At 34.7% G+C, this 12,004-nt stretch overlaps 1 protein-coding gene across 4 annotated transcripts in view; it reads left to right on the forward strand.

Annotated features, from left to right (window-relative positions):
• Positions 1 to 9,836, forward strand: part of nlgn4xa (neuroligin 4 X-linked a) — a 172,787-nt gene extending 162,951 nt beyond the window's left edge. For 3 of the 4 annotated variants that reach the window (XM_021475240.2, XM_068219896.1, XM_009292174.4), the window contains one exon: positions 7,299 to 9,836. In XM_021475240.2, coding sequence (XP_021330915.1) covers positions 7,299 to 8,187 — 889 coding nt within the window. In that variant the 3' untranslated portion in view covers positions 8,188 to 9,836. 4 annotated transcript variants of the gene reach the window in all.
• The last annotated feature ends 2,168 nt before the right edge of the window (positions 9,837 to 12,004 follow it).

A 12,004-nucleotide genomic window follows, 5' to 3' on the forward strand; every position in this document is an offset into this window, starting at 1 on the left:
CTTTGCTTCCCTGATGGTATGGGCTTATGTCTCAAACAGCACATGGTATCATGGCCATAGTTTTATTTAAACAAAAAAAAAATAAACATGAAGGAATGAATGAATGAATGAATGAATGAATGAATGAATGAATGAATGAATGAATGAATAAATGAATGAATGTATGAATAAATGAATGAATGAATAATTAAATTAATGAATGACCTCAAATTGCTCCAAAAATACAAAACATAATGTAAACAACATTGTTCTTTTCCTTCTTCTCCTCTTCCTCCTCCTCCTCCCACAACTTCTGATTTGGTTTTGGTCCGTTATAAAACAGCGCTAAACATAGAATAGACCTAGCTCCCAAATCAACTATATATATGGGGGGGTTGGGGTTCGGGGGTTTTGGGGGTGAGGTTGAGGACAGGATGCAGCGGGTTTTGGGTGGCCGCTTCGATTGAGTACTGTACCAAAGTTGGAAACCTGGGGGTGTTTAGTTTACAGACTTTACCAAAGAGGGGGGTGGGTTAAATTACGAGAGTTTTTTTAGAGGGAAATAAAAACTGGATGTTTGCGGCAGACTTGTATGAAATACGGTATACTCCCATGAAAAACCCATGAAGTTTTGGCAGGTGAGCTTACCAGTTTAATATTGATTTGATCTGCTATAGTTAGAAATCAGATTGTTTTATCTTCTAAGCGTAAGGGCTTATTATGCAGTTTTAGCACCATCTTGTGGATAGAAAATGTCAACTGTCGCCGACGAGCTGTCTCTCAGAAATTGTAAATATTTTAAAATAGGCACTATTCTTGCAAATAAACTGCATAGTTGCAATCTAAACAACTACATTCTCATCTAAAAAAGCCTCAAAAGTATATTTTGTTGTGTAACAGCAGTAATATTTGTCAAACTGTGGTGTCTGCTTGTTGCTGGCTGTATGTGGGGGGAGTAATACACATAGGGTAAAGAGGCTGTTCTGGTGCTGATATTACTTAAATATATCACAGCTATCAGCCAATCAGATTCGAGATCCAGACAGAACTGTTGTATATTTGTATGTATATATATATATATATATATATATATATATATATATATATATATATATATATATATATGCAACAGTTCTGTCTGGATCTTGAATCTGATTGGCTGATAGCCGTGATATATATATATATATATATATATATATATATATATATATATATATATATATATATATATATATATATATATATATATATATATATATATCACGGCTATCAGCCAATCAGATTCGAAAACCAGACAGAACTGTTGTATCTATTATATATAACTGTTGATATATGTATTCATTCATTCATTTTCTTGTCGGCTTAGTCCCTTTTTTAATATGGGGTCGCCACAGTGGAATGAACCACCAACTTATCCAGCAAGCTTTTACGAAGCGTATGCCCTTCCAGCCGCAACCCATCTCTGGGGAACATTTTACACACACATTCACACACATACTCATATACTACAGACAATTTAGCCTACCCAATTCACCTGTACCACATGTCTGTGGACTGTGGGGGAAACCGGAGCACCCGGAGGAAAACCACGTAAAGGCAGGGAGAACGTGCAAACTCCACACAGAAACGGCAACTGAGCCGAGGTTCGAATCAGCGACCCAGCGACCTTCTTGTGTGTGACCTTCAGCACTACCTACTGCGCCACTGCCTCGCCATATATATATATATATATATATATATATATATATATATATATATATATATATATATATATATATATATATATATATATATATATATATATATATATATATATATATATATATATGGCACACTGACTGAGTATTATGCTCGAGTCATAAATAGATCATGGTAGAGGAGCTGCGCTATTTCTAGAGAAGCACAGGGTGCCACACTCCTCTGTCAGACACACGTTCTACACAGCTACCGACTTGCCAGGGTTGTATTAACCATATGGGCATTTTGGCATGTTTTTAGGGGCACCGTGTACTAGATGGATACAGTCATGTCAAGGTGGCATAAATGGTTTCTCCACCACAGAAATGTTTCAAACCCTGCCTTCCAATTTTTTTTTTTTTTTTTTTCACAGTTTGGCAGTTTTTTCCACATAAGTCCTTAATTAGTGGCAACAAAGATCATCAAAACCACTGCATTTCCTCACACACGTCAAAAGATTAAGTATGATTTTTAAGCTTTTTAATTCACAAGGACACAGGATGTGTCCTTATAAACCTCCAAAGCATTATAATTCCTAGGTCATACTCATGTCACTATGCAAATATCTGCCCTCGTAAACCACCATAAACAGTACACACACACACACACACACAAATGCACACACACACACACATGCACACACTAAGATCAGTTTATCTGTAATACCAAATCAAAATATATGTTCTCTGCAAAGCTGTGGATAAAGCCTTATGACAAAAGATGACAAGTGAGACTAGTTTTTTTAACAAAAAAAATATTGAGTAAAATCTGTAGGGAATGAAGCTATTGCTTCAGAAACGAATCTTGACAGTGCTAATGCACTCAAAGAAAAAATGCAGGCCTGGTTTTTACCACCTCATCTCCATATTTAGAAACCTTTTATGCCCAGCTAGGTTGTCTGCTACTCCCAGACTGAATAATGTGTAGGAGTGCTAAATTGGCTTTCCGGTTAAAACCTTTATTACTATGTTCTTTTAGTAGCAAGGAAAGCTATACCAAACTACTGTTCAAATTCAGAGCAGCAGTGTATTTTTATGTATTTATTTATTTATTTTTGTTTTTATTCAAGTGTGTCAGTTATGAAATTTGGTTTGTTATAAAACTGTGAGGTGAGACATCATGCTCTATAACACAAAGGGTCTCAGTAACTACGTTTCCATGCACCTATTGTCATGTGCATTTTGCATATCTCGTTTATGGAAATGCCAAGATGTGCATACATTTTAAAAGTGTGCATAAAAAACAAATGCACATAATGGAGTAGGATAAACTTATCCGGTAAGAAAAGGTGTGCATAAACTACGATGGAAGCACTTTTACCAAACAAATTGCAGCATGCGCATAAAAAAATGTAATTTTGTTATAAGAGATCATGTGATAATAATAATGTGTGTGTGAATGGACAAACCAGCAGGCTGAGCACATTGTAAAACATTTGAAATGTTGTTTTGGTCATTCTAAAACGTTATCTACAGTTTCAGTATTAGTTTTATTATATTAGTAAATACCTCCAGGATCAAGAGCATCTGCTCTCTGTGTCTCACTTCTTCAAACGCCACCGTGGGTTCACTGCGTGTCAGGATAGCCTTGTGAGACACAAGTCATTTATTAAATGAAGAAACGATTCATGCAGCCTCTCCTTATGCAAGAAATACATTTTTACTGTTGATATTTAGCACCAGTTAATCATTAAGTCACTATTTTTTTTGCTTTTCCTCGTTGGATGTAAACACTGCTTTATTCACCTGTCTTTTATGCGATATTCCAGTTTTGCGCATAAAGTTAATTTGAATTTGTGCACATAAACATAGCTAATGATGCTGCAAGAGAGCTTTAAATTGGCTTAAATAATTTAGTTTAACACAATTGATTGAATTGTTAATATGTTTTAATAAAAAAGACCAAAGAATGGAATTTCCTACATTCTGTGATTAATGATTTGAGAATTGGTGCAACAAAGCCTCATTGCACTATTAAAAACAAATTTAATGGCAGCTCAAAGCATCCATCACTACATGGCAACTGGGACTACATATTTTCATTGCTTAAAGCGAGCCGTCACAATGTAAATATAAATATAACAATAACCAACTCATACATGCTTTGCACTTTCAATTATTATGTAAGTCTCACTCACATTTAACATACTTGCATAGTTGTTCAAATTAAAGTCCTGTGAGTGTTTTATAATGGACATTGAGCCATGCAGGAGTTCAGTGATCCTTCTGTCAGTGATCACCCAATAAAATTCAACTGCAAATTCAGCCGACTTCTTTAGATTGATGCTAGTGCTGTCAATCGATTAAAAAAAATAAAATAAAATAAAAAACTTAATTAATCGCACTATTTTTTGAAAATTAATCGCAATTAATCACATTTAAAACTTGTCATTTTGGCTATTCAAATGTAAAATTAATGTAAAGGCAAGACAAGAACTATTTAAATTCAAAATATAATTGTTTATTATATTTTTGTTTAACTTGTAACACAGATTTCTTCATGTAAACAACAAACCCACAATAAACCATCAAGATCCTGGCTTTACAGTCATATTTATTACAGAAATAAAAACACAGGCATGTAAATGCCATTTGAATTTTAAAACAATCAATGCCAATTAAGAAAAAAATGATTTGCAAGTTGGATTCTAAGTGGACTGCAAAACAATGCCAAAACACAGGCATTGCAGATATGGAAAATGGAAAATTATGATAAAAATAATAACGTATTGAATACAAACAATTGTACTCATTGTAAAGTTGTATTGCTGAAAATTGAGAACATTAATTATAAAATAGAAACAATTTAGCTTTGTCCTCCTTTACATTTATCTAGTTGCTAAAACAGTCAAGTATGATGACATTATTAGGGGACAATGTGGAGCTTTTCTTTTAAATGATGTGAGCTGAGAGTGCAACGCAATCTCACGGTAATTCGTAACTTTTTGATTTAATGGCTACAACGACGTTTAGGCAGGTTTGTTGCTAGAAAACGCACACGCACACACACACACACACATAGACCAGGGCCGTGCACAGGGGGGTGGCCCGGTGGCTAGAGCCACTGCCCCTCTGCCCTCAGTGGCTGAGGTGCCCCTCTCAGGAGGCACTTGCTCTTCACATTGCAATCGCGTTGAGCACCTACCCCTGTAAGGGTCTGTGCACTGTGCACAGGCCTGAAACAGACACACACAAAGACAGACACACACACACAACTCATGCAATGACAAGGCAGCCAGAGCTACTCCCTTTAGATTCAACACACATGGTCGCGTTTATGAAATTTCCTTAAACTAAGCGTTCTAAAGTATGGTTGTGTTTCACAAGAATTCTGACACAACAATGCAAAGCATATGCTTTCGTTGCGTTTAAGGAGTAAACACGTCAAACTTGATGAAACATTGGAGGGCGCATGCTGAAAGACATTGAAATGCACGTTCTTGGACAGCTTGAAACTTGACACTTTCTGAGTACATTTACATAAGACACCAATATTCCGATTTTATTATGATTAATATAAATCTCTAATTAAGAGTCTACGATGTAAGCAGCAACTTTTGATTACCTTAAAGGACCACCGAGTCATGAAATAAGTGGAGTTTTTTTTTTTTTTCCATTAAAACAGAAGTTTATAGTTAAAAATAACACACCTGAAATTGCATGAAACTCTGCAAAGTCTGGTGATGCGACATTCAAATTAATCGTATGCATTAACGCACTAATTTTGACAGCACTAGTTTCAACAGATTTAGAATTGTAGAGAAGCCCTAGAACACACTGAGGTCATAAACCTTCACTTGCACTTGCAAGCAAACAAATAAAAAGTGCAAAACTTGTACCTTCATGTGTTTAACAGCTTCTTTCATGTCACTTAAGTACACTCAACCATCCCTCATGCATAAGTTTTAAATATTCTAACTGAGCTGAGCCCCTGGCATGAGGAAAAACAGATGATAATGTGACGCAATGAATGTCCTAACTGACACAGTCCACAGACCAGCCTAGAGTGATAACATCAGTACGAATGTACGTCAAAAGGTTTAAAGGGCATCTTTGTATCTTATTTACCCTAAAAGTTCATAGTAGTAATTGCAGGGTAAATAGTACTATTCTAACACCATGATTACATCACATTCTACCATTGTCGTGTCACTAGAAGCTAGAAGTTTTACACAATATGTGACAAAGCATTGCAAATTCATTTGACCCATGTCAGAAGTTACAAAAATGCTTGGAGTACATCATGTCAAATCCAGTTAAGAAAGAATCACTTATTATAATAGAGTGTATAGTCTTTAGTCACATTCTTCTGCTTGAAGACAAGGTATAATACTGAAATGCATCATTTGATAAGATACAAACCTGACCTTTTAAATGTACTGTATTGTCCAAGTGACAAGTTGTAGTACATATAAAGCTATTTTTTCACTTTTTTTGACAGTAAGCATCTCTGTTATACATTATCCAGAATGTAAAGCCTCTGACATGAAGTACATGTATTTATAAGCATCTGTGTAGACTTAGGTCCATTCCTAATTCTATTTCATAGTCTGATTTATACCATAATCCTCGATCACATGCGAGTGAGTAAATGATTATGTTCGGCTGCATCCTATTCAGTAACACTTTCTCATAAAAATGTTCCTCACAACGAGAAGGTCGCTGGTTCAAGCCCCAGCTGGGTCAGTTGGCCTTACTGTGTGGAGTTTGCATGTTTTTCCCATCTTCTTTTGGGTTTCTTTCGCGTGCTCCGGTTTCCCCCACAGTCCAAAGATATTCGCTGTAGGTGCATTAAATAAGCTAAATTGGCTGTTGTGTATGTGTGTAAATGCTAGAGTGTATGGGTGTTTCCCAATGCTGGGTTGCAGGTGGAAGGGCATCTGCTGCGTAAAACATATGCTGGATAAGTTGGCGATTAATTCCACTGTGGGATCCCTGATTAATAAAGGGAAAAAAGTCTAATATAATAAAGCCGAAAAGAAAATGAATAAATGACCTCTGTTTATAATTGTTTATAATTAAGCATAACCATTAATATAATTGTGTAAAGACTCATTAAAACATATAATATATTACAATCAAAGTTATAGCTTTTTTTTCAAGCTTTATTTACACTTATTATTAATGCATTTAATTTCTCATTTTGCATGCATACAAGTATTAATTAGTCAATCTTGATTAAATGTACAAAGATGCAGAGTGTGCATTGTTAAAGAGTTGTCAGGTTATAATTTTCTTAGACTTGTTTAGTTTTAAATAAGTGGATGGATTTATTGTGTGCATAACAGGTATGCTGCTCTATAAATACTTATTGTAAGTCATATTACAGTTACTAACCTTTGTCATTGCATCACTGATTGTTTTTAAGTATAGTGAACAAAGAAAAAAAAAAATAGTTGGATCAGTTATAAGCATGAGTTTTTTAAGATGTCTGATGTCTTTCCCTTTCCACTACCCTTCTAACCAACATAGAATTGAATTCTGAGTAAAATGGAATTGGGCATTGCTCTGTAATGTTATAACACGCATTTCTGAAATATAGATATAAATGTTAATATTTATTTGTTTTTCCTCTCATTTTAGGGATCCGAACCAGCCAGTTCCACAGGACACCAAATTCATACACACAAAGCCCAACCGCTTTGAGGAAGTAGCCTGGTCGAAATACAACCCCAAAGACCAGCTTTACTTACACATCGGACTGAAGCCAAGGGTGAGAGATCACTATCGCGCCACCAAGGTTGCTTTCTGGTTAGAACTGGTACCTCATCTCCATAACATCAACGAACTCTTTCAGTATGTCTCGACCACTACAAAGATACCTCCTCAGGATACTACACCTTTCCCATACACTAAACGACTAGGTAAAACATGGCCATCCACCACACGACACCCTGGTGTTCCTCCTGCCAACACCAAACAAACCACAGACCAGCGTAAAGGCAATGATTTGAGTGATGACTCAGCAGTGGTTATCGAGACAAAGCGCGATTACTCGACCGAACTCAGTGTGACCATAGCAGTAGGTGCTTCTCTCCTTTTCCTCAACATTCTGGCATTCGCAGCGCTCTACTACAAGAAGGATAAACGTCGACATGAATCCAACCGACGAGGACCAAGCCCGCAGCGGAACTCTGCGCCAGCTAATGTGGTGGCTAACGCTAATGACATAGCACATTTGCAGAGTGATGAGCTGATGTCACTTCAGATGAAACAGCAGCAGATGGAACACGAGCACCATCATGAGTGCGATTCTTTACAAGCTCACGATACGCTTCGTCTTACCTGCCCGGCTGATTATACGCTTACCCTGCGACGTTCACCTGATGACATCCCACTCATGACGCCAAGTACCATAACAATGATTCCTAACACTCTGGCCGGAATGCAGACCCTGCACAATTTCAACACATTCGGAGGCAGTCAGAACAGTACCAACTTGCCCCATGGGCATTCCACCACCAGGGTATAGCTTCTTTTTTTTTTTAGAACTACAGAACATGGTCTGCTAAGGCAGTGGGGGATAAAGGACCTTTGTTTGTTATGGCAAACTGTGCTGACTTTGTTCCACTCTGAGACTTATCATGGTGGATGAGATGTTATTTTCCTATGAAGCCTTCTTGCAGAATATATCAAAGTCAAATATGACCTACTTGCGAAAAAAAAAAAAAAATGAATGTTACTAGAGTAATACTTTATTTGGAGCCAAGCTTGTTAAGGGCAGGGGACTTTACACCAAAAGATAAGAAGAACTCTTTCTGAAAGACTATTTTGCTTGCGTAGAAAACATATACACCAACAACAGAGAGGATCTGATGATGCTTTGTATGTGCCATAACTTGTCATATACCATGAGCAACAATGAGAGCAATGTTATTATGTGAGAGCTATATTTCCGATACACACATTATTATTATTTTCTGAGAGCTTTGTCACATAATGAACATGTGGACTGAACTTAAAAATCCCAGCCTGAAATGTAATTATGACAAAATTTGTAAAGGTGACATAATGTACATACTTGTGAGTCAAATAGAAATATTAAAAGAATTACAAAAGCTTTTATTGTTGTTTAGTTCAAAATATGACTATTAATGAGCTTACGCTTCTGTTAAGGTGTATGTAAATAAATCAATCATTATCTTTTGTTTTGTTTTGCTTTTTTTTGGAATCATGTCTGTGCTTAACAGCTTTTAAAATCAAGAAAAGAAATAAAGGAGAAGACAGTATTATTATTCCAAAGCCTCTAAGTATCCATTTCAGTCATTTAAGTGTTCCTTTGTCCCAATGTTTGACAAATATTGCATGTTTGATTGCTGCTTTACATTTGATAACCTCATACCGTGACCCCATGCGGATGTTAAAAATGAAAGATTGCTTCTAATTACATTACAGTGCTGGGTGAAGTTGCCTATTCATGCTGTTTAGTGTTGTACATTTGCTTTTAGGGATTTGACGAAGGAAGATAAAGCAGATGTTAATCAGAGCAACTTCTACCCATGTCCAGTTTGTTTTATCTGCCTTTTCTTTTGAATTTGTATCATCACTGCCTGAGCTTCAAATGTGACCAGCATTGTAAAATTAAAAAAAATATATATCTATAAATAAATAACAGAGGCAGTGGATTTGGGTATCTCTATTAGTTGGATATGTTTGTAAAGATGTATATGTTAGATATTTCTATTTGTAACATGCTAGCAATATGTAAAGTATTGTGCCAGGCTTGTGATATTTTGGGTTAAAACGTATGTGAATGAGTGTAAATAATAATAATAAAAAAATAAATAATTATGATTACTATAAATGAATACAAACAATCAAAAAATAGCCCTGATATTTTTCTGTTCTGCATCCTATGACAAATACTTTGGAAATGCAGGAAAGGATTTAAAAATAAATGAGTTTATAAAGATACATTTGTATATTAAATCAATTCATGATTCATGTTAGCCCTTTGTTTGTCTAACAGTACAGAAAGGGTTAAATGTAGGATTCTAAATAATAGTTTGTCTTATATTGTTTGCAGTTTTTGCCTTAAGTGATAGATGATATTTCTGGCTGGACACCTGTATAAATTTTTTCTGCCGCATTTTTAATAAAATATCACAGTATTTTCTAAAATTGTGTCTTCAGATTTATTGACTTTTCCAGCCTTGATGGAAAACCTGATTTGCCCCCAGGGTGGTGAAACAAAGCTAAGCGATTATATTTAATCCTCAAAAAAGTACATTTGAAGAAAGAACATATGAATGCTAAAAATTATCATCCCAAAGGTTTTGACGCTTTTATTCAAATTATTATTTTGTTCAGTGTCACTGCTTAGTGTACATGTTAATTGTAGATTATCTTTATTTAAAAAGGTAATCATTTTTATGATTGTTACAAGATAAGCTGATGACCTTTGTTCTTTGAAAAGTTCATAATAATGTCAAAGCCAAATTACTTAGACAGTAGTTATGCATGCATTTTACATAATTATCTTGCTTGTTATGTTTCTTGCAAAGTACGGCCTTCATTTATTTTTGAGAAGAGAAAAAAATGAAATAATCTAATGTTACAAACAACAACAACAACAACAACAAAACAAATAAAGCTATATTATTTAGTCACTGACTTATATATTACATCCATGTACGAATAAACAAACAGGAATGCACGTTATTGAATTTCCAATGCCCACCATCCCTCTTGACAAGTGATGTGAACAATATTTCTCATTAACATTCCATTAATAGACAAACAACTCTGCTGTTCTTGACACCTGTGTCCTTCAGGATCAATCAAGTTTTCTTCTACTCCTTTCTTTCTTTTATTTTTTCTCCCAGCATGGTACGATGCACAACAATGAATTTGTCAGCGATTTTGCAGATAGTCTTGAAAAATGTATTTACTGCCACTTACCATGTTTATTTGCCACAGTCTTATTTTGTAGTTTGCGCTTCCTCCTTGATTAACAAAAGCTCAGATTCAAAGATAATTTAAACAAACAGAATGTTTAGATTTATAATATAAAGTTGGATTCAAGTACAAAGTGTGCCTCAAGTACATATTTTAGTGTAAATGTTGCATTGCATTATAATATGCTATACTAAAATGATCAAAGTAATACACTTTCTCATAAAAACAGCCTCATAATCACATCTGTAATTAATACACGTAAGTCTGTTTACAAACTATGCGTGGCATGGAAGTCTCTCTTTGTGTATTTTTGAGTGAACTATTTAAAATAACCTCATAGTTGTCCAAATTAATGTCCTGTAAGTGTTTTATAACGGACGTGCACCCATACCGGATGATCTAGCGAGACTCAATGGTGTTTCTGCCATAAAATGACACTCTCTGTTAGAACTGTTCATTGTTCCTGTAAGCACTCTCTCAATAATATCCAGTTGCAAACTCAACCTCCATCAGATTGACAAGTTTCAACAGATTTTGTTTGTTTTACTGAATTTTACATTTGTTTGTATATTTTTCAATAGTACATACTTAATAGTAGATATTCAGTCAGTTCAGTTTAAAGCAGAAGCTGGTCTTTGGCAATATTCCTATTGACCTGTGCTTTTCTTTGAATCTATGTTTTTTTTTTTTTTTAAACTAAATAAATAAATAAAATCATATATATATATATATATATATATATATATATATATATATATATATATATATATATATATATATATATATATATATATATATATATATATATATATGCTAATATTATTTCCAACTTTCATCACTTTTGTTAATTAGTGTATTAGTTCAATTTGTTATTAGTCAAACCTTAGTTTTATTTTATTTTTTTATAAAACACAACACTTTTATTTAATCACTTTTGTATTTATTTATTTATTTATTTATTTATTTATTTATTTATTTATTTATTTATTTATTAGTATTAAGCAAGATCAAATTATGCCCATCATATGTTCCTTGCATTGGTTTTACATTTGATATTACATCAGATGTGTAATATTGCTATTTGTTTATAAGGCCTTCAGCAATCTAGCACCCAAACACCTTCCAGACTCTATCTGTCACGATTACCAGCGATCGTCTTTCATAAGATCGCTGGATTTTACTCTCAATAACCATGGACTACAAATCCACCATTTCTGGACTACATTTTCATACATGCACTCCGCTCACACTCACACATGCTTCCTCATCTAGACTGATTACACTCGCACCACCTGAGGATTGTCAGAGACTGAGCACACACTATTTAAGCAACACACTCTCTCATTCACTTTGCCGAGACTTGTTTACTGTTAGTGACATTACAATGTGGT

The sequence above is a fragment of the Danio rerio genome, chromosome 1, assembly GCF_049306965.1.
Source record: "Danio rerio strain Tuebingen ecotype United States chromosome 1, GRCz12tu, whole genome shotgun sequence".
NCBI lineage: Eukaryota > Metazoa > Chordata > Actinopteri > Cypriniformes > Danionidae > Danio > Danio rerio.